We start from the raw sequence: 24,230 nt of genomic DNA on the forward strand, positions 1-24,230 counted from the left end.
GAAAAGGAAAAAGGACTTTCTCAATCTGTGGTGTTGCACTGGGATGTGGAGAGGCAAGCAAAGCTGTTACTACAACAACAACAAAAAAATGGCTATGGCTCAAGATCATTTTCCTCAAGCGAATTTCCTACAGTACAGCCATGCTTTCCAGCCAGGCAGAATGAAGCCTGGAAATGTGGCACCACACTCCGAGTCCTTTCTCTGGGTTACTCAGTGTGAAATGGGACCCATTTTGAATGACTCCTTTTGGGCATTAGCAAATAAGAGTTGGGAAGAAATAACAAAATTCAGGAGATACCTCTGTTGGCCTTGGTCTGTGGCATTGCTTCACAATGAGTTGGGAAGGAAAATGTTATGTTAGGACATTTACCTTTAATCTTTGGGGCTGTCTTCAAGAAGGGCTATCATAATTGACAAAGTGAACCAGAACTTCTCTTCTCAGCATTAGTCTAAACTTCATGTCTGGCTTAGGATCAAAACCCATGTATCATTGGTGTAGTTTTTCCAGAACTATTTATTCAATTCATATCTTGAAATGAACCTCACTGTTCCTGGACTTGGACAAGTGCCTTATTCACACAGATCTTTAGTTTCTTTATCAGAGCAGCTTATTTAAGTGTGAGTCATTGGGCTTAGAGTGAAGCAACCTGACATTCTAGCTAGGGAAATAATTCTATTTCTCTGAAAATATACCTTCCCAAAATGACATAATATTGTTTTAGGGTATTGTAGGGATTAAATAAAAACTGTATCAAAATGTTAAAGTGAGATTCTTTCTACCTCAGTTTTGGTATCTTATTTTTTGGCTGTGGGCCAAAAAAAGCTGAGTGGGGAAGGGAAAGAGTGATACTTCCTTTTTCACTCCAAAGTAAAGTAAGTAAAGTGCTAGACTTCTGCAATATTTTCAGTGAAGGTCACTATGAACTGGTTTTTTCAACTTTAATCCAATAAAAGAATTGATGTCAAATAGGTGAAGAAAGAAAATTTCTTTGAAGTAGTTATTGGAGAACAATAGTATTTTCCCCTCCTCTATATAGAGGAAGGGCTTCAAGAAAACCATTCAGAGAGCTTGACACATACTTGTTGAAGTGAGGTAGACCTGATGAAGCCCATGAAATCTAAAAGGCAAAAATCTATGAGAATTGGCCATCTGCCAGAGTGCAGAGATGGTTACATAAAGAACAGCTTCACTTTCAGTGACCAGAGTCAGGATGTGGGTTTTCTGTGGAGCAGATGTACAGCAAGCATGTGGGTAGAGTTGGCCTAGATTAATTAGAAAAAGAACCTTCCCCAAAGGGCTTTCTGCCAGGGGTTATGGGTGAGGCAACCTCAGCAGGATACTGGTGGTGGTGACAAATGAAGAAGTTATAGGGTAGGATGAGGAGAAGCAAAACTAACCTGCTGAAAGAGAAGCAAGGCTGGGGACAGTAATATTTAATTTGTATCAATGTTCCCAATAGGGTTATGCAATGACTCTACAAGTACATCTCATGTTAGGGAGTCAGCTTTGAGCGTTTCCTGAAGCCAGAGTGCCCTAAAGCCAGTTTATGGTTGTATCAGTCAAGAAGGCTTTTCTTTACCTTTATGTTTCCCATCCCCAACACTGGAGGGGGCACAAGGCAGCTAGCTCACTGTGATGGGGGAAGAGATGAGGATAAACTGACTGCAATCCCTACTGCACTCTTCAGCTTGAAAAGGAGAAATTTCCATATTTGATTATTTATTTATTTATTTTTTTGTATTTTTCTGAAGCTGGAAACAGGGAGAGACAGTCAGACAGACTCCCGCATGCGCCAGACCGGGATCCACCCGGCACGTCCACCAGGGGTGACGCTCTGCCCACCAGGGGGTGATGCTCTGCCCCTCCGGGGCCTCGCTCTGCCGCGACCAGAGCCACTCTAGCGCCTGGGGCAAAGGCCAAGGAGCCATCCCCAGCGCCCGGGCCATCTTTGTTCCAATGGAGCCTCGGCTGCGGGAAGGGAAGAGAGAGACAGAGAGGAAAGAGAGGGGGAGGGGCGGAGAAGCAAATGGGCGCTTCTCCTGTGTGCCCTGGCCGGGAATCGAACCCAGTACTTCCGCATGCCAGGTTGACGCTCTACCGCTGAGCCAATCGGCCAGAGCCATATTTGATTATTTTAATTACGGAAATAGAATTCCTTTTCTAATAAAAAGACTAAAGGGATACTTATTATTTCAGTGTGACCAGTAGAGCTGTATAATGCCCACCTTTGTTTGTATCCAAGAAATAGGAAACAACAACTTCTACTGAATGCATTTGAATGCATATGGGTGGGGGATAAAATTATTTTCTGAATATGTCTAATGGAGTCCTCCCTCTCTCTCTGGTTAGTGGTTATAATATCAATGTTATGGATCAGAGTGGTTATTGACCTGAATCCATAGAATGTGTATATTTGTGCTGGGTATCCTCTACCAGCTCTCCAGGTCTACTCTCTGCTTTCTCTCACCCTACTTTCCATGTGAGAAGCTAACCTCCTCACCTCAAAGAAAAGTTCCTGTGATTTCTGGCTTTGGTTTGGGGCAGGAAAATGGTGGCCTCAGCCGAGAAGACTGAAAGGAGAGAGGAAATGAGGTCAGAATAAGTTTCATCTGGCTCCCTCTTTGCAAAATTACTTCCCTCTAGGTCATCACTGTGTTCAAGGCAGGCATCACTCTGCCCAGGGCTCCACAATATTATTCCATTCATTACGATTTGCCTGTACCCATTTTTTTTTCCTTTGCAAATAGTCTTATTGTGCATAAACACTTCTCAGATTTTTCAATTTCAAATGCTCTGCCTGTTTCCTGCAGGAACCCTGACTGACATCACGTACTTTGCAGACCTCAAAATATTAGTGGGAGAATTAAAGCAATAATAGTTGTGAAATGCTCACAAAAATTAAGGGATCAAGGAACGTGCAGATACTCCAGTACTTTCATTCAGCCTTTTGTATAGTGCATTTTCACCAATAAAATAAAAGTTGGTTTTGCATCTCATTTGCATAACAGAACAATTTTTTTGACTTGTCATTTGCTTTTCTGATGTTCTTGTTTAATAAAAAAATAATCAAATGCTTCTTTTTTATCACTTCATATTTATTTTAAAACAACCTCTAATTTTTGGGAGCAGTATAATTAAATTCATACATAAACTATTATTTTTGTAATTGTTTTTGTATAATATTTTTACTATCGTGTGAAGGTGGGAAACCATCCTACAAAAATATTTCAGGCAAATCATGGATATCATCTAATATTAAAGTGGTCATTTAGAGAGTAGATACTATTTTGCCAGAAATGTCATCATAGTTGCTTCCTTTTTTTTGCATAAATGGTATAAACATTCATTAACTTCAGGTTTTAAATAAGTGAACTGAAAAAAGAAAATATTTTGGACTTTGAAACATAGTTGAGTTAAATTTGCCATGGGAATAAAAGTAATTGGCACATCCATCTGAAATAGAAGCTAGTGTCATATTCAGATAAAAACATTTTTAATATAGTATGAAATAAAAAATGGTTCTTTGATTCATTTTAATATGCTCTGACAATAGAGTATATATGCCCTGTTTAACTTTTTATGGTTGTTTTGATTTTTATTTTTCCCTAGCTATTCATTCATTCTTCCATATAATCTCTTATGGACTTTATCAAAAACAGAGTTCAAAATTTTTTCTTTTCTGATTGTTTTATAATAATTGAAAATAAAATAATGCATTTCATATGCTTGAAACTCAGAGTTTTAAAATCTGGAGTCATGTGCCATTGTAATTCAGGGATCCATAAATGTGAATGAGAAAATATTACATCTTTAGTTTAATTACACTTTAATTAAAATATAACATTTGTTTCAATTATAAGTGTAGAGAACAAATCACAATAGTATTAGTAGCACCTTGACCTTTGTCACCAATAAAACTCACAGATACATTTAGGTCATGTATTAGGCATTGTAGATAATTTGAAATTGTTTTCATGTTCAGCACTACTTGAGATTATAGTTTTTTTTTTAGACCCATCTTTTAGATCTTGTTATTTTATGTGTTAATAAAGAAGCATATCTATTGTCATAATACAATCAATTTTTTTTTTTGTATTTTTTCTGAAGCTGGAAAAGGGGAGGCAGTCAGATAGACTCCTGCATGCGCCCGACCGGGATCCACCCGGCACGCCCACCAGGGGGCGACGCTCTGCCCACCAGGGGGCGATGCTCTGCCCCTCCGGGGCATCGCTCTGTCGCGACCAGAGCCACTCTAGCGCCTGGGGCAGAGGCCAAGGAGCCATCCCCAGTGCCCGGGCCATCTTTTGCTCCAATGGAACCTTGGCTGCGGGAGGGGAAGAGAGAGACAGAGAGGAAGGAGAGGAGGAGGTGTGGAGAATAAGATGGGCGCCTCTCCTGTGTGCTCTAGCTGGGAATTGAACCTGGGACTTCCGCACGCCAGGCCGACGCTCTACCACTGAGCCAACCGGCCAGGGCCATAATACAATAAATTTTAAAGTACAATATTTTAATAATTCTGTTATAATATATTGGTAATATTTGAACTCCCATGAATTTTATGCATTTAAAAACAATATTCTGAGAAGGGATCCATAGGTTTCACCCAGTGCCAAAATGGCTCATGACACAAAAAATGCTTATTATCCTCTGGATTTAGTGGGACTATAGGAAATGTATGACTGAGAAGGAGAAAAACTGATGGCATGTACATGAACACCACAGGTGATCACAATAACAGTAACAAAGAAAGTAACTGTGTATATTCATGCACATTAAGGTAACAAGATCCTTCCTCACTTTGTTAAAAATTCAAAAATAAATAAGAAAGAAATAAAGCTTTCTGGACTAAAGGACCAAAATTACTATTTTATGTAATGTAGTAATAGAGTAGCAAATAACTTTGGGTCTAGCTTTCCTAAGCAAAATTATTATAACTTTTATTAACATTCTTTTTACAAAATAGTTGCAAAACTCCAAACTGTACATTCTTGCTACTAAATATGCAAACATTTTCTGTTTTTATCTTGTGACTTTACTATAATTATATAAATAATGCTGAAATATCTTTATAACAGATAATAGAAAATTTAAACCTTCAATTGTTTGAGTTACCATTAGACTTTGAAAGAAATCTAAAATTATTTTTCTATTAAAATTCAATAATGTACATAGAAATATTTTATGTAATAGTTACTACTTATCTCCCATTGTTTTCCAATATACAAACAAATGTAATATTTGCTTTAAGATCAAGAACAGGAATTTCTGCATAAAATATGAATCATGAAGAAAAATTTTACCAGAGTAAAACTATCAAACTATCAAAAGTAAAAAAAAAAGATAAAAATAAATTGCATGTAAACAAGAAAACTGTTCATTTATAAATATCAATCTAAATACATACTAAATAAAACAATGCTGACATTGAAGGTCACCTTTGTTATTTATAGAGCAAAAAAGGCAAGTAAAGTTTTTGTGTCTAATTGCTGTCATGAGCAGATAAGGAGTCTAGATTAGGGGAAATCTTCAGTTTTTCATGCCATGAATAAATTTTTATGCAAATGCAATAGACCTTCATAATTTCTAACTTTCTGGAAACAGAGGTGAAAAGAAAGGTAGAGAAAAAGGTTATTATTTTTGCAATTCTATTTTATGGGTAGTCTGGGTTCTTTCATCAGGAGGCATCTGATGATTTGTTAGATTTCCTCTTGTGATGTTGGTAGTAATTAGTGATCATTGTCTAGAGCCATCATCTCTTTATGGTTTGCAATGTAGAAATATTCTAATTCTATCATTCCATCTTTATTTATTAGGTGGAATAATTCTACCTCATCAACTAATTCTATCATTTCCCCATAGCTTTAGCTGTAATAAGTTTTTAAAGAGAAAATACCTCCTCATCTACTATTACTTAGTGGTACAGTCTGCTTAAGAAAAGAAGGATGAAAGTTCTCTTTATTTACAAGTTTTCAAATCAATGAATTGATCACTTGCATTCTCTAAAGAAAATAAATTAATCTTTAAAATATTTAAAATTCAGAGATTTAAACAGTTTTAATAATCTGCTATTAATGTGTTTATTCATGCTTAGATTGTTGTATTTGGCCAGTGGAAACTTCTTTTAAGGAAACCTCTTCTAATTGGCTCTTGAGTCCTTTCGTGTGTGTGTGTGTGTGTGTGTGTGTGTGTGTGTGTGTGTGTGTGTGTGTGTGTGTGTGGCAAAGACACAGAGAGAGACAGAGAGAGGCACAGAGAGGGACAGACAGGAAGGGAGAGAGAAGAAGCATCAATTCTTCATTGGGGCTTTTTGTTGCAGCTCCTTAGTTGTTCATTGATTATTTTCTCATATGTGCCTTGACTGGTGGGGGCTACAGCAGAGCGAGTGACCCCTTGTTCAAGCCAGCAACCTTGGACTTCATGCCAGCAACCTTTGGGCTTAAGCCAGTGACCATGGGGTCATGTCTATGATCCTATGTGCAAGCCAGTAACCCTGTGCTCAAGCTGGTAAATCTACGCTCAAGCTGGATGAACCAACACTAAAGTCAGTGACCTCAGGGTTTGGAACATGGTTCCTCTGTGTCCCAATCCGATGCTCTATCCACTGTACCACTGCCTGGTAAGGTGGCTCTTGAGTCCTTTTGACTTGACTTTAATTATAGCAACCTTTAGATATCACACGATATTAAGCTCAATTTATACATTTTCTACCTCAACTCTTTCTTGGAGGAGCTCTATTTCCTTTAAGTGAGAAATGATAATGAGAGATGTCAATCTGGACACTAAGTTTGTTAATTGCTCCTGGATTGGTGCTTGTTTTGCACAATTTTCAATGTACAGACTGAATTATGAGCTCATGTTGATAGTAATTTAGAATCATGAGTATATACTAATGTGAATATTTTATGGACATTTTGAAATCATGGGACTTTTAAGTTCCAGTAGTTTTTATTTTAACATGTCCTATTTACTACACTTGATCTAAGCCAAAAGGCCGAGAAGCAATTAACGTGTCCAGTTTACAACTTTATCTTATTTTTATTCTATGTTGTGAATCCCAGTTCTTATTAGCACCAGGAATGACAAAATTAGAATATAAAATAAATATGTACTTGTTTTTCTCACAAGACAAAATGGACTTAGAATAGCAAAACCCATAGTACCACTTATAATATAATTTCTCAAAAATAATTTTAAGGTTTGTTTCTCTCAGGCCTTTTCCCCCGCATATATTTCAGTAGGGATATACAGTCAAATTATTTTATCTCCCCACTTTCAATAAATCTTTTTTTGTGCAGTAATACTATTAACTGGAATATATGTTATATTGTTTCATTATTTTTAATACTTAGGTATAAAATAGTAATATGTGTTATTTCATATGTAAACTATTTAAATGGTTCCAAAGACAGCACACAGGATATTCAAATAAATCTAGTTTTACTTTGATCCCTTAACCCTTTTCTATGTTTCATGACAGATAACCACTTAAAAAAAGATTTTATATTTATTCTTTTTACTTTTCTAACCTAAGTATTTTTGCACTTGTGTTGCCATTTTTAGAATGGTGACATACCATACTCACATTTACGTATTTTGCTGTTACTAATAACAATGTCATAGCAGAATGTAGTGATATCTCTCATTCTTTTTTCATAGTTAATAGTAATACTCCATTTGTGAGTGTCATAGTTTATTCAATCAATCCCCTTTTGATCTCGGTATTTTGTTGTTACAAATAGTTCTAAAATGAATAGCCTTAAACACACTTTATTTTACATGTTTTTGCCAGTGAGATTTTTAGAGGCAGAATGCTGGGCTAAAAGGTGCACATGTGATATTACTGAATATTGCCTCGTTCACCTTTGTATGGGTTCCATTTTGCATTCTGATCAGCAACATATGGGAGTGCCTTTTCCTCACAGCTTACTATTTTTTTCTGTCATGAAGCATTGCCATTTTAACACAATAATTGGCACATCAGTATAGTGTTAATGTACTATTTTTTTTATCATTATGAGAATGGTTGACATCTTTTCACATGGTTAAGAGACATTTGCACTTCTTTTTTCAGTAAACTATTTTTTTTTTTTTGTAGTTTGTAGAAGTTAGAAGCGGGGAAGCAGTCAAACAGATTCTTGCATGTGCGGAACCGAGATCCAACCGGCATGCCCACCAGGGGGCGATGCTCTGCCCATCTGGGGTGTTGTTCCATTGCAGCCGGAGCCATTCTAGTGCCTGAGGCAGAGGTTATGGAGCTGTCCTCAGCGTCCAGGCCAACTTCGCTCCATTGGAGCCTTGGCTGCGGGAGGGGAAGAGAGAGCTAGAGAGGAGGGAGAGGAGGAAGGGTGGAGAAGCAGATGGGTGCTTTTTCTGTGTGGCCTGATCGGGAATCAAACCTGGGACTTACACACACTGGGCTGACGCTCTACCGCTGAGCCAACTGGCCAGGGCTGAACTATACTTTTTACTTTGTTTTTATAGCTTTGTTCTTTTTCTCCTCTATTTTATAAAGTTCTTTGTATATTAAAGATATTAATTAACACTTAGTCTTTGATATGAGATGCTAAGATTTTTTTCAATTTATTCTTTTTTCTTTCTTTCTTTTTTTTTTTGTATGGGTTCATTTGCCATGGGAACTTCCAAAAACTCTACAATTAAATTTTTTTCTGAATTATTTTGACATTTGCATTAGAATTTAGAAGATGCTACCATTTCTTTACAGAACTTCAATAAGGTTTTCTTCTAGTATCTATATGGGTTCATATTCTTTTTTTTCCTTCACTTAAAGTTTTTATTCATTTAGAATTTATTATAATGCACTGATTGAGACTGACTCATTTTAATTTTTTTTATGTCCCAAATCACTTATTCAAAATATATCCTTTTATTAACTAATATGAGATGCTCCTTTTTTTTCTTTTTTAGTTCTTCTTTTTCAAGCGAGAGGAGAGGAGATAGACAGACTCCCACATGCACCCAGACTGAGATATACCCGGCAACCCCCATTGGGGGCTGATGCTGTGCCCATCGGGGGGCCATGCTGGCAACCGAGTTATTTTAAATGCCTGGGGTGGAGGATCCAGGGAGCAGAGTGAACCTCAGTGCCCAGTAAGATGCATGCAAATAGCCATGGCTGAGGAAGCAGGAGAAAGATAAGGAGGATGAGGGGTGGTGAGAAGCAGATGGTTGCGTCTTCTGTGTGCCTTGATCAGGAATCGAACCTGGGACATCTACATGCCAGTCGATGAACTAGCACTGAGCCAACCACCAGGGCGAGATGATCCTTTTTTAATGTCTTAAAGTTACACGTATAATTGTAAAATTTATTGAATTTCTATTCTGTTTCATTTTGATTTATCCATGGGCTAATAATATGCTACTGTGAAGGAAAAAAACAAGTACTATTTAAAAATATTTTGTAGGGTTCTTCTTTCTTTTTTTCTATCTTTCTTTCTATCTATCTATCATCTATCTTCTCTCACTCTTCCTCCCTCCCTCCCTCCCTCCTTCTTTCCTTCTTTCTTTCTTTCTTTCTTTCTTTCTTTCTTTCTTTCTTTCTTTCTTTCTTTCTTTCTTTCTTTCTTTCTTTCTTTCTTTCTTTCTTTCTTTCTTTCCTCTTTCTTTCTCCTTTTCTTTCCTCTCCTTTCCATTTTCCCCCCTTAGGATTTTCCTGGCTATGCTAGTTCTTAGTTCTTTCAGATGATCTTCATGATCCTCCACCACTGTCTTCCATTCCCCCTTCCTCAGGCAGTTGTCACACAGTTGTTTGTGTCGATGAGATTTTCTCTTTTTTTCTCTTTTTTACTCAATCTCTCCATACCCCAACTCTGTTCCCCAACCCCTCTCCTGACAGCTGTTAGGCTGCTCTCTGTCTGTGAGTCTATCTCTGCGTAGATTGTTAGTTCATTAAATTCCATGTATGAATGAAATCATACAGTCTTATCTTATTTTAAAATTGTTGCAGTACACTGTTAACATCTGTAAATTCATGCATTGATATTAATACATGAGATAAGTCTAAGGTTTCCTTTTTTTTTTTTTTTGTATTTTTCTGAAGCTAGAAACGGGGAGAGACAGACAGACTCCCGCATGCGCCCAACCGGGATCCACCCGGCACACCCACCAGGGGGCGACGCTCTGCCCCTCTGGGGCGTCGCTCTGTTGTGACCAGAGCCACTCCAGCGCCTGAGGCAGAGGCCAAGGAGCCATCCCTAGCGCCCGGGCCATCTTTGCTCCAATGGAGCCTCGGCTGCGGGAGGGGAAGAGAGAGACAGAGAAGAAGGAGAGGAGGAGGGGTGGAGAAACAGATGGGCGCCTCTCCTGTGTGCCCTGGCCGGGAATTGAACCCGGGACTTCCGCACGCCAGGCCGACGCTCTACCACTGAGCCAACCAGCCAGGGCCTAAGGTTTCCTTTTAAAAAAGTAATAGTTTTGATTTGGGGGGTCAATATTATATTTCTTTCAGGAAATAAACTTGAAAAGCTAATTTTTTTATGTTCTAAAATTTAAAATAATATTGAGATTATCTGATAACTTAAGATTTAGTAAATTTCTCCTGTGAAAATATTTAGATCTTGTGCTATCCCTAGATTAAAAAAAAAGGTAGACTGTTTTTCTCTTTTTGGGGGCCAATACTTTTAAATTATATTTGTTTAAAATTTATCTATTATTTTCTAGATTGTCAGGTGAGTAAAGTACTTTTTTTTTTTTAAGTTCTTCTGTTTGATGATTTGATAGTATATTATGGTTATTTCCATCTTGTCATTTCTAGTTTTGTAAATTTGCTCTAATTTTTCTTAATTAGGTTAGCTAATGACTTGTTCTTTTGTCATTTTAAGAAAACAGCTTTGCACTTATTTATTATATTCTGTGTTTTGCTTTATAGGCTTATTGATTTTAGGTTTAATCATTATTAATTCCTACTTTGTGCTTTTTCCCCCTCTGCTTGTCCTGGTTTACATTGCTGTTTTTTCTAGATTTTTGCTGTGTAGTGTTAACTTTTATTACTATGGTGGTAATTTTTATCTGATATTTGCTTTTCCTGCCCATAATATCACACTATCATTGTTACTATGTTCAATAAAGTATGTAAGTTATTTTGTATTTCTCTTTGACACAACAGCTTCTTAAATGACATGATTTATAGTTATAGGTAAAAGTACTTTCTTGGTTTTTTTGTTTTATTATTAAGTTCTATTTTTATTGCATTTCAGTTAATGAATGCTTTTGTGATACATCTGTTTTGATATACACTTGAGGGTGTTTATTACTTCAGATATGATATATTTTGTGAATATTCCATATGCACTTTAGAAAAACAATTATATTTTCTGTTATTGAATTTCAGAGTTCAAAACAGATTTATAAGTTCTATTTCATGAATTATATTGTGTATATCTTCTATAAATCTTCAATAGGTAATCCATCTTGGATTTTAAAAAATGAACCAAAGTAACCTATTAATAATATATTTCTTTCTTTTTATTCCTAGTAGTCCCTATGGTTTCTCTTTGAAATATGTTTTGCACACTTTATTTTTAATTCTTTTTCCTCATATAATTTGTCAATTCTTTTATTTTTAACCTTTTTAAATCTATTTAATTTTAGTTGTGTCTCTTATACACAGAAAAGTGTTCAATTGTCCTTTGTCAGCCAATTTGAAGATACCTATAAAATAGTATGTAAGTTATACTCATTCTTATTTATTAATATGATCAATATGTTTGGACTCTATATTTTACAAGTAATATTTATGTATGCAAATCTTTTATATAAAGTTTTTTACTGTGTCTTATTTTTTATAGGATATTTTAATTTTTATTGTTATGGTTATTTTTATAACAATATTTTTATATAAAAACCTGGCCATTTCTCTTTTTAGTTTTTGTCTTTTATTCTTTTGTAAAAGATTCATTAAATTTAGTTGGTAATCTTTTCTTTTTCTTCTTCTCCATGTCCCCCAACAAGTATTTGTTGTAATATCCCTTTCTTCCCAGAAAATAGCTGTGAAGCAATCAAAAACTTATTTAAAATTTTATATGCTCTCAATGTCATCTTTATATTATTTGATTCTTTGCTGTATCTATGTTGTCAAATTGCATATAATACATGACATTCTTTTTCTTGTAACCATAATTTTACAATAATTCTAAAGTTTAGCTCACACCAGTTTTTATAATGATATTTTTCCAGTCATTTTAATTGCCTGATAAAACTCATCTAGTAGTTTCCCTAGGAAGTTTTATAAAAATAATATTCCCTATTTTTTTATAATAGCTGATTTTTAGCCTTTAAATATAAAAATCTGTTTTAATGGATATTAAATGCATACCTCTTTCCCTTTATCTCTTGCAAGCTGCGCTGTTAGGTAGATAAGGTTTATCTCCTAATATAATCTCTGTTTATGATACTTCTTAAGAAATTTTTATGATGAGGACTCAATGTAGATTATATATGTTTATAATACCTATACCATAAATACAATATTTATGGGGTACTTATTTGGTATATACCCTATGTATGCTATTATAAATTCCATATGTAAATATTTACATATGACATTTATATATTAATTTTCAAATTATTTAGTAGTTGCAAGACCCAGGATTCAAAAAATAAATATTTTTTAGAAAGCATAATATTTTCTCCACATATCCCTTGAATTTTCATGGCCTTTATAAATAGTTCTTTAAACATATTTCTTCTTGCTTAGTGTTACAATTTGTTATAAATATTTCTATGTTTCTTATTAGAACAGAAGTTTTCGGGTTATGACAGTCTTGCGTTTCGAGTTTACAATGCACATGCATTTTGAGTTTATGATTCTTACACCCATAAAAACTTTAAAAAATTGAGATGTGAATGCTTCAGCTTACATTGTTAACACCATACTTACTTACTATGTGGGAGAACTAGTTGGTTTCACAGGGCAGAAGAATACACAGTAATGCAGTTTGTGAGTGAGGGAGTTGACCCTTTCTGGTGTAAAAGCCAACCACAGGAATAAAGGGGAGGATTTTTTTTTACATTCATTTTTTGTCATTTTTCTGTTACTACAATACAGTTTACAGTATATTATATTAATGTTCTTTTCCTTTTTCTGTGACTTTGTTGTGTTTTTATGTTCTAGATTATGATTTTACAATTGTGTTAGAATAGGTAAGTGATTTCATTAAGGGTGTGTTTTGACTTAGACCAAAATTTGGGTTATGTCACTGTTGTAGGAATGGAACTGTGTTGAAACCTGAGGACCCCTTGTACATGGTTTCTTTGAGGGACAGAGACTATAGTTTCCTTCTCTTTTCACTATGGGCGAGCACAGTGCCTAGAACATAAGTGAAACTCATTTGTATTTGCTTTTGGGTTTACATTTCAAAATACAGGTCTAAGGTTATTTTTGAAATATAGATAGGATAAATAATAGTCCCAAAGTGATAATTTTATTTTCTAGTGTAGCTTTTAGAATCTTTCAGAACAGAAGTCTAGCAGATGTCATTCTATATACTGGGTAACATTGAATATGCAGTCATGGGATCATGAATAAGCATGACAAGTCCTAGAACTCCTGGTAACCAGGCAAGACTGGAGCAAAGGATATGGAAATGAATGCACAAAGGATTGGGGTGCCAGATGATGCAATCTTTTAAAGGGTTTCATTAAGAAGTTTGCTTTTATTTTATTTTATTTATTTTATTTTATTTTTTTCATTTTTCCGAAGCTGGAAACGGGGAGGCAGTCAGACAGACTCCCGCATGCGCCCAACCGGGATCCACCCGGCATGCCCACCAGGGGGCGATGTTCTGCCCCTCTGGGGTGTCGCTCTGTTGCATCCAGAGCCATTCCAGCACCTGAGGCAGAGGCCATGGAGCCATCTACAGTGCCCGGGCCATCTTTGCTCCAATGGAGCCTCGGCTGCGGGAGGGGAAGAGAGAGACAGAGAGGAAGGAGAGGGGGAGGGGTGGAGAAGCAGATGGGTGCTTCTCCTGTGTGCCCTGGCCGGGAATCGAACCTGGGACTCCTGCACGCAGGCCGACGCTCTACCGCTGAGCCAACCGGCCAGGGCGAAGTTTGCTTTTATCTTGTAATCAATGGGAACATTTCACAAAAAGATTTTTGTGTTAGGTAACACTCTCGCCCCCCAGAAGAATAAAGGATACATTGGTGATAGAAGGGTGGTGATGGTGGTGGAAGTAGATGAGAAAAGATTAGAGAAATAAAAAAAAAAATGGAAAAGATAATTTAGACCAGAATTAAGAAAGTCTTAATGGGAAAGGATATTCTGGAGCTATTTAACATATAAAGCAAATTTTCTCTTTTCTTTTTTATGTTCTAGATTATGATTTTACAATTGTGTTAGGATAGGTAAGTGATTTCATTAAGGGTGTGTTTTGACTTAGACCAAAATATGATTTAGAGAAGTTAGTAAAAAATGAAATGTTTAGAGTGAGCAAAAGGAATCCTGCTAAGCAAAAAGAATTCTAGTAAATTCCCCAAATTCCACACTTGGATAATTGAGTGGTCTATTGTGCCATTGCTAATATGAAATTTAGAGCCTGAAGGAGATATTCAGGGGTTAGAAATGAAGTGTTTTGGATGACTGCTTTAATGTATTGACATTTATCAATAATTAAAAAGAGATTTAACCACTCTAATTCTGTTACAGTAATTAACAGTTTAAGATTACTCATTTAATTTTTTTTTAGGTGAGAGGAGGAGAGACAGAGAGACAAGCTTCTGCATGCACCCACACTGGGCTCCACTGGCAAGTCCCCTACAGTGGGGGGCTCTGCCCATCTGGGGAAGTTGCTCAGCAACCGAGCCATTTTTTTTCTTTTTTAGCACCTGGGGCAGAGGCTCCACAGATCATTCTCAGTACTTGGAGCCAAGGGGACCAACTTGCTGTAACCAATTGAGTCATGGCTACCAGAGGCACGAAGACAGAGAAATAGAGAAGGGGGAGGAGCAGGGGTGGAGAAGCAGATGGTCGCTTCTCCTGTGTGTCTTAATCAGGAATCTAACCTAGGACTTTCAAACACTGAGTGACACTCCACCACTGAGCCAGCTGGCTCATTTTATTTTTATGAAGGTAAATAATTATCCTTATTTTACAGATAAATAAACTGAAGATCACAGAGAGTAAGATTTTTATACAAGTATATGGCTAGAAATTATCAAAATTTGACTTAAATATACGTGTTCTGACTCCAACTCCCAAGAAATCACTATCTTTTAGTATAGAACAGTTGAATCATTCACATAATTTGGAAAGATTTTTTATCATTGGTAAAAATAAAAATGGTATTCTGGTTACCTTTAATAAATAGAAAATTCAATTGACTGGAACATTTATTTCATATCTCCCTTCCAAAATGCAATATCTTACAATAAGTATTTTATGTATGCATGTGATAGACTTTTCCTATGGATGCATGAATTCCGTAACAGTCATTTTGCTTCTTAAACAATTACATTCAAAACCATACTATTACACTTACATGTTACCTAATACACTGTCAAATCTGTTTACCTACAAGATTTTCACTGTATTATTTTTTCCCATGGAATTCTGTGTTTCTGAACCCAGAGCAGAAGAATTAGAAAACATAAGTGTTCTTTCTCTAAGTGCTTACTTACCTCTGTTTGCCTTTGTGATCCACAGAGCCAGCTGAGAGTCTGTCCAGTGGAGACCCAAAACCAGGGAAGCTCCTTTTCTTCTTTGTTTCAATCACATCATTCTCCAGAGACACAAGTTCATCAAGAAGCATAAGTTTTGCTGCAAGATCGGCTGCTGATTTCTCTTCCCTGGCTGTAGGTGGTGACTGCACATCTCTGATTCCAGCACCAAAAGCCTAAGGGGTTAGAGATAAGATTCCATTCACCTCAAATATGTACAATCAGATGCATTTGACTTTTGCCATCTTCTGTTGATACACCTCTCATGAAACTTGATTTTTCATGGAGCTATGATCCAGAGGGACTTTCGGAGACAAAAATACATAGACGTGAAGTATACCAACAGAAATGAAAGGAAAACAAAACAAAACACACACACACGACACACACAAAGCTTTATGCTTGCCTCTCAAATTTTTTATATTAACTGATAATTCTTTCAGATTCTTTCCTAGTAACAACTGCATTTTTCATTATTATTCCCATAGCATTTTAGCTATACTCCTTTGATCTTTGCATTCATTAAATTTTTTATAATTTATTATGTATTAGATTGTAACTTGAGGACAATGACTACCTAATTGTCTTTTATTTTCTATATTTAATGCCTACCCCAGTATTTTGCTCATAGTTAGTATTCAAATTTTTGCTAGTATTTTTTGAATTCCAAACCACACTAAACATCATGCTATTTTTTTCACTACTCATTTATTACTTATTGAGTAAAGCCACTAAGCATTCACTGCATACCAGGTTTGCATTAGAGCTAAGAATACAAAAATGAACAAAATGTAGTAGTCTCTCCCCTCAGGGCACTTACCATTTCCATTCATGTAATTTATTAACAAATACTAATGAATGTCTGCAATGACTGAGAATTTTCCCAATGTCGTTACTTTTCCATGTAAAATTTCTTGTTTATCTTTTGCTTATATTGTCCTTTTGTAGTTCACTAAAGTTATAAAAGTTTGGGTATTTAGTTTGTGAATTCTGTCTTTCCCTTTCTGAGGCACAATCAGCATTTTTTTTAATGCTCCTATTAACAATTTCAAGTCATGCATAGTCTAGGACATATTGCTTCTTTTCCAAGAGTCTGAGAATATTCCCCTATGGGAAGGAACTTAGCTCCAGGATCTCTGCCCTTTAACCTTTAATCACATTCTTCTATGTGTTAGATTCTTAGTCTAGACTAGACTTTTTTTCTTCCTGTCTTTCTTTTTTTCCTTTTTTTCTTTTCTTTTAAGAGAGAGGAGGGGAGATAGAGAGACAGACTCCCACATGCACCCCAACTGAGTGGGATCCACCTTGTAGCCCCTGTCTAGGGCAGATATTCAAATTAGCTGAACTAGCCTCTGCACCTGGGGCTGACACTGGAACCACTGGAGCCCCTGGCAATACTGAAACCAATTGAACCACTGGCTGCAGGAAGGGAAGAGAGAGAGAAAAAAGGGGGAGAAGGGAAGGGAAAGAAGCAGATGGTTGCTTTTCCTGTGTGCGCTGACTGAGAATCAGACCCAGAATATCCATACACCAGGCCAACACTCTATTCACTAAGCTAACTGGCCAGGGCCTCTTCCTATCTTTTTTTTATTCTTATATTATTATTTATTAATTATTCTTTATAAACCTATTTTTGCCCCATCTTATATATATATTTAATTTATTTATTGCAATTACATAGATTCTAGTGTCTCCCCAAATGCATCCCCTCCTCCCTGGTGTTCCCCTCAACTTCTCCCTTACCCCTCTCTCAAAAGCTCCCTCCCCACTTCCCTTCAGGTTTAATTCCATTCCTCAGTTCACATTGTTCCTTGGATTCCTCAAATGAGTGATAAGTGCTGGTGAGGATGTGGAGAAAGGGGAACCCTCCTGCACTGCTGGTGGGAATGCAGACTGGTGCAACCACTGTGGAAAACAGTATGGATATTCCTCAAAAAATTAAAAATGGAACTGCTTTTGACCCAGCCATCCCAATTACAGAAATATATCCCAAGAACACCATATCACTGACTCAAAAAAAGAATTGCACCCCCATTTTTATGTCAGCATTGTTCACAGTAGTGAAGATCTGCAAACAGCGCAAGTGTCCATCAGTGGACGAGTGGATTAAAAAGCTGTGGTACATATATACAATGTAATACTATGGGGCCATGAAAAAGAAGAAAATATTACCTTTTGCAACAACATGGATGGACCTGGAAACTATTATGTTAAGTGAAATAAGCCAGGCCATGAAAGAAAAATATCTTCCTGTCTTTCTTATTGAATTATTTCTTTCATTTTTTAAAAATTTTATTCAATAAAACAGCATTTTCCAAGTCTTTTTATTCCTGACTCCAGCAACTCTCTTTTGGAATTCTTACAGCCTGACACACTGACTCAAAGCTATTGAGTCTATTTTAGTTGTTAAGTTAGAGTCACCAAATCTTTGTAGTTCCTCCTGGCCTCTGCTCTTTGTGATTTCAATAAGTAGGGACTTATCTCAGCTCCTTTTCATTGCTGAATGTATACACTTAAATCACTTATAATTTTTTTCTTTTATCTTCCTCTGTTTGCAGTTCCATCCTGAGTGCTGCCATGAAGTTAGTTATCCCCAAACACTACTTTCATTGTATAAAAAGAAAATTAAAAATCTCTCATAGCTCTATGTTATTTACAGTGCAAAGTCTGCAACATGGTTTCAATCTTCTCTTAAAATCTCAACTTCTATCACTTTCCTAAATAAGACTGACAACACAGAAACTGGAGAGGAAGAAGATTCTATAATAATAAGAAATTTAAAAAAGCAGGAGACAAATACTCTAAAGGCAAAGATGGAAGATCTGTCATTGTCTCTCAGAGCATCCTCCAAAAATATTTTTTCATTCTTCCAACCTCCAAACGTACAAAATAGGGTTTTGTTTCTTTTTAAAGATACTCTTAATCCTAAAAAAATCATAGAACTTATACAAAATTTGTTTTTTTGGTAAGTGCATTTCAGACTCTCATTTTCTGTTATTTAAGAAGTATAAAGAATACACATTTCTTTCTTTCTCTCTTTCTTCCTTTCTCTCTTTTCTTCTTCCTTCCTTCCTTCTTCCCTCCCTCCCTCCCTCCCTCTCTCCCTCCCTTCTTTCTCTCTCTCTTTCTCTTTCTCTTTCTTCTTTCTTTCTTCCTTTCCTTTCCTTTCCTTTCCTTTCCTTTCCTTTCCTTTCCTTTCCTTTCCTTTCCTTTCCTCTTTTTTTTTTTGTTCAGTGAGAGGAGGAGAGACAGAGAGACAGACTCCAGCATGTACCCCAACTGGGATCCACCTGGCAGGCCCACTAGGGGGCAATGCTCTGCCCATCTGGGGGTTGCTCTGTTGCACCGCCAACTCACTCCAGTTGAGCCATGGTTGCAGGAGGACAAGACAGAGAGAGAGAAAAAGGGAGGGAAGTGAGAGAGAAAGGGGTAGAGAAGCAGATGGGTGTCTCTCCTGATTGGGAATCAAACCGGGACATCCACATGCGGGACTGACGCTCAACCACTGAGTCAACTAACTGACCAGGGCCCACATTTCTAATTAGAACAAATAACCCAAATAAATTTGTTTTTCTGTGAAGCTGTCCTTACATTTTCTTTTCTTTTATACACTAGTAAGAAGAAAACAGATGTACAGTAATAAGAAGTTCGGTCAAAATTCCTCAAATTTTGACGTTACTGTAAACAACTTCAAATTTTATGTAAAAGCACTTCAACTTCATATAATTGATTTAATTATAAATATGGTTAAATGATAATAAATTTTCTCTCATAATTTTTTTCAAGAAATACAAATTCTTTTATAAAACATTTAGACACCTAGCTTTCTCTGAATCCACAGTGAGGACAAGTCAGAAAAAAAAAAGCCAATTTCCTTGACTTTGTGTTATCAAGGCATTTCCTTACTTGTCAGCAGGCCCTGCTTCTGACATCAATAGAAAAGGCTTATGTTCATAAAATATATATATGTTCCCTTAGGCTAGTTCCCATTACCTCTGTTGATACATCCACTGAAAGCACTTTTCCTGAGCTCCACAGCAGCAAAGTCACAGCCAGGATAAAGTGTGCACTTGCCAATCTCCAGTCCAGCATCTATGGGTCACATACATCAGGGTTAACATTATCAGTTTGGTATACTCAGCTGCTATATGCTGAAGTGCACCTTTGGAAAACTTAAATAGTAGTTAATAGAAGCTGTCAGTCTCCCAGAATGAATCCTATAAGGGCTTTATTTCCATGAAAATGCAGATTGGAGTTGTATAGATATAATAATAATTCAATTCAAAGTAATGCAAGTCTGAGAATTCTAGTTTGTGTATAACTTTATTCCTTGACTGTCTAATCTAGGGACTACAGCCTCATGTACCAAAGGGGAAGTATGTAAAATTAGTCAGATATGAGAAAATAAGGCCTGGTGATGTCTGTGGTGAACCAGAAAGAATGAATTGTTTCTAAAAGCATTTTAATTTAAAGGATCAAAAGCATCCTAGATTCAATAGAAAAATATTTTTCTGTCCCTGTGATATATAAAGATGTCTTAGGCAATATTTAAAAGGTATACTCCTTATAGAAAATATTGTCAAATTTCATTATATCAAAATTGAAAAATTTCATATGATAAGATAACACAAATAAAAAACAAGTTAAAAGATAGACTATATTTCCAACATATATAAGAAAGAAAAATCAGCACTTGAAAAATTTGAGTAACTCTGACAAAATTTTAAAACTAGACAAATAATTAAGTAAAAATGGACCCAAGTTTGTACAGAGACATGTATCTGAAAGTTCATAGTCTCATTGTTTATAATAGTAAGAAATTAGAATCAACCCAACTAACCTATTCCAGAGGAAATGGATTCATCAGTTGAGATATATTCATACTGTGAACTCAAAGCAAATAACTTAAACATATAGGTATCTATGTTAAAACAAACAATGTAAATGTTACGTATATTTATATTCATGGATTTAAAAAACAGTTTTAAAGAATATTAGATGTTCTATAACATTACATTTGGCATTCTACTATTTATCTAAGTTGAAAAATCACAAAGCAATTTCATGTACTTAGAAATATATACATATAATTAAAGTATAACCATTGGAACTTGATTCATGACTATGATCACCTCTGGGAAAAGTGAGAAGCAAATAAGATTATGGAGAAAACATAGGGACTCTTCAGATAGATAGCTATTGAGAGAAAATATATCAAAATATTATGTTTGTTCATTTTGTGTGGTAAGCACAAAGATATGCATTTATACATTTATGAGTTTTTACATTAAAAACCACTATATGTCCAACTAAAACTTATCTATGGCCTATATCAGGCCTGCTGAGGGCCAGTTCGGCCACTGGTGATTGGGGAGGGACGACCGTGGGTGGTGAGTTACAACAGAAAGGGCTTGCCTTTGCCACCAAGTATGGCATCGGGAAGTCTCCCAGTCCATCTTTTATAAATGTGAAGTTTCATTAAACTTATATTTTACTTTAAAAACCTTTGAAAACCTGCTGGGAGCAGAAGTAAAGGGGTTCTAGGATGGATTTGAAGAACTGGGTTTGTAGAACTGGATATATGTCTAGATTTAGCTTCAGTGTTAGTGTGACCTTGGGAGTGTAGCATTGAACCTTCTTGAGCTTTACTTTCCATATTTATGAAGTGAGGAGTATTTCTCATCTCAAAAGCACTTTAAGAGGGTTGAGTTAATTCATGTATCTCTGTATCTCATAAAATATTTATAATTTGTAAGTGAAAGAACACATCTGAGCTATGACTAAATATTTCTTTAGTAACTACATTCTCTTTGGTGTGACCTAAGATTTTCTTTATGACTTCCTTAAAATATTTTTACTATGAAAGTTAGTAATAAATAGTATCATCTAGAAAATAGACAAATCAGTATTTTATATAGACAGCCTAACATCAGTATTGACTTAAAATATATCTAGACTTAAAAGGAAGATAAAATATTTTAGCATTGTCCTTAACATTTATTTGTCAAATATGATCTTAATTTTTATGTAATATAGTCTGAACTAGTTTTTCATTATATTTCCAGTTGATTTGTTTTGGAATCATGTCATGTAATGGAGTCACAACTGCTTCTCTGTATTTTACCTTTTCTGAAAGGAAGCTATAAATTCTGTGTGCTCTTCCAAGCAAGTTGATATTTGAACTGTGGTTGTTATTTTTTTTTTTTTGGTAAGTATAAAAAAAAAACCAATAAATCATGATTATGTCTTTATTTTCAGACAGTAGGAAAATAACAAGAAAGAGTGCAACATTATCTGGTAAAAATACCAACCCAAAACTGCATTACCTATTCCTTTAGAAAATCAGCCACTGAATCATTTTTTTCCTCCTGATTTTGTTGATGTCTCTCTGATTTTCCTCAATAAAAAGGAATATATGTTAAAACACAGCAAATTTAAGTTATTTCATATTTCTGGCATCTTTCCCTCTTTTTAAAATAGTTCTCTCATTCAATCAAAGATCAACCACCATTGTGATGTTTTTCTTCCTTGCTTTTTATCATGTTAAAAACAGGTTACAAAGTATAAAATTGCCCAATTTTATAAGCCTTTCCATGTGGATTTCCTTTAACTATTTTTATGCACATTTTCCTAACCTGGTTTCTCCATCTCTGCGATCTTATAAATGGCACAGGATGATGGGTGTTTACAATATTGATGATTATGTCTGAGGCATATATTTTTGTGCTTGGGTGTATATAGGAAAAAAGTCATAATGTATCATCTTACAGATAACCACATCCTGATTATTTGGATAGGGAGATGTAAAAATAAATGCAGAGTTTAAATACACACATTTAATGGTTTAAAGCCATACTTGTAGCCAGTAAACCGAAAGGCCAAGTTCCTAAATATGGCATTTGGTACACTAATGAAAACAAACACCCTCGCACCTGCCACACAAAAGACATTTGATTAACTAGTTGAAACTTGATTGCTATAAAATTAGAAACAGAGGAAATTATAGGGAGGGAAGGAAAAGACTAGGTTCAGCTCCATTTCCCTATTTTGTTGATAGTGGATAAATATAGTCCCTGATTTAAAAATCTCAGCCCATGTACAGTCCAGATCACAGAAAAAGCACTCAAAGGATATTCATTGTGTGAATACACCAAAGTGGAAGTGTTTGCCATTTTTTCAGTACACCAATATTTTTTTATTGAGTAACAAATAAATAATATTCTTTTGGGTAATGAGGAACTTCAAAAGAGACAGTGGGCATGAGATCTGTCTTATAAAATTTGGTGTGTATTTCAATCATTTTTAGCCAATAGGTCTATCATGTACACGGATTTTCACTTTTTAAACAATACTACTGAATAAATAAACATCTTACTCTGTGTAACAACTTAACCATCGTGTAAAAAAAGCCTTTTCACATTTAAGAACTCATTATATTTCAAAGGGTTCCCCCAACCTGGGACTGGAGTGGTGGTGGAGGGAGCAAAGTGTGGAGATGTGAAGTTTGATTTTTTAAGTTTGGGAAACAACATATATTGAAAATTCCTTTAGAACACTGATAGTGCATTGACACATAATGACTCTGAAAGTTCAATAGTAAAGGAACTGATTTAATTATATTTAAAGCAGCATTAAATGAAAAGCCTTAAAATGAAGAAAGATGTTTGCATTATTGAGAATCAGTGTTGCAAAGAGTCACTGTTACTGTAAAAATATTTGTTAAGGGGGTTGGAGCAGCAAAAGAAAAGTTTGAGAATCATTGATCTCAAAACGAAAGAACAAATGAGATGAGGAGTGGTGTTAGAGTAAGAGAGGATTAAAAAAGAGAGGATTAGCCAGTATCTGATCTAATGTACTTTTAAAATAAAACTTTTAAAACATCTGCCTTTGAGGGCTCCTGTCGAAGAAAAACAAAAAAAAACTCAGGTAACTTAAGTTTCTCTTCAACGATATCTGATTTATAGATAGTAGATCTAACTGTTTGACACTCATAAAAAGATTGAGTTTGGGGCTAAATTTTGATAATTTCTGGAATTATTTTTCCTAATTTTTTAATTAGAATATTCTAAAAAGACTGTATTCATGCCTATTTTCAACAAAAATTAAAAATAAAGGGCTTAACGGTAAAGGACTTAAAAAGTAATTTAAAAACTTTTAAATCTTCTTCTCCCACTTTGACAGAACATAGACATTTAAGTGATATATAACAGGATCTGTGATAAATGGTCCTTAGTTCAGACACATGGAAATGACCACGTGTGCCTGCCCACAACATTGCCCACAGTCTTCTCTTCTTTCTCTGAAAATGATGGTGATCTTCTAGACTAGAGGTAAGGTGGCTTGGTCGCTACATAAATTTGTAAAGCAGAGTACATTTTTCAGTATACTCTTTATCCTGCTTGTAAGTTATACTCACTCAGGCATTTTTTATCATAGAAAAAAGCAATAGAAATAGTAAAAACAGAGCGACTATAATTTTTTATTTTAAAAGAGGGCTTAAAAGGGACCATGCTTAACACAAAGTCTGTATGGCTTGCTGTAGTAGAGAGTCCAAATC

The 24,230-nt window shown here is 35.5% G+C and overlaps 1 protein-coding gene and 1 pseudogene across 1 annotated transcript in view; both read right to left on the reverse strand.

The window, feature by feature from the left end:
* OSTN (osteocrin) overlaps positions 1-24,230 on the reverse strand; it is a 49,981-nt gene that overhangs the window by 17,849 nt on the left and 7,902 nt on the right. Inside the window, exons 2-3 of the mRNA XM_066347694.1 lie at positions 19,667-19,765; positions 15,635-15,849 (exon numbers count right to left, since the gene is read on the reverse strand). Coding sequence (XP_066203791.1) covers positions 15,635-15,849; positions 19,667-19,765 — 314 coding nt within the window. The remainder of the gene's footprint in view (positions 1-15,634; positions 15,850-19,666; positions 19,766-24,230) is intronic.
* Positions 6,930-7,004, reverse strand: LOC136380174 (U2 spliceosomal RNA; annotated as a pseudogene).

Source organism: Saccopteryx leptura, chromosome 8 (assembly GCF_036850995.1).
Source record: "Saccopteryx leptura isolate mSacLep1 chromosome 8, mSacLep1_pri_phased_curated, whole genome shotgun sequence".
In the NCBI taxonomy this organism is placed as follows: Eukaryota; Metazoa; Chordata; class Mammalia; order Chiroptera; family Emballonuridae; genus Saccopteryx; species Saccopteryx leptura.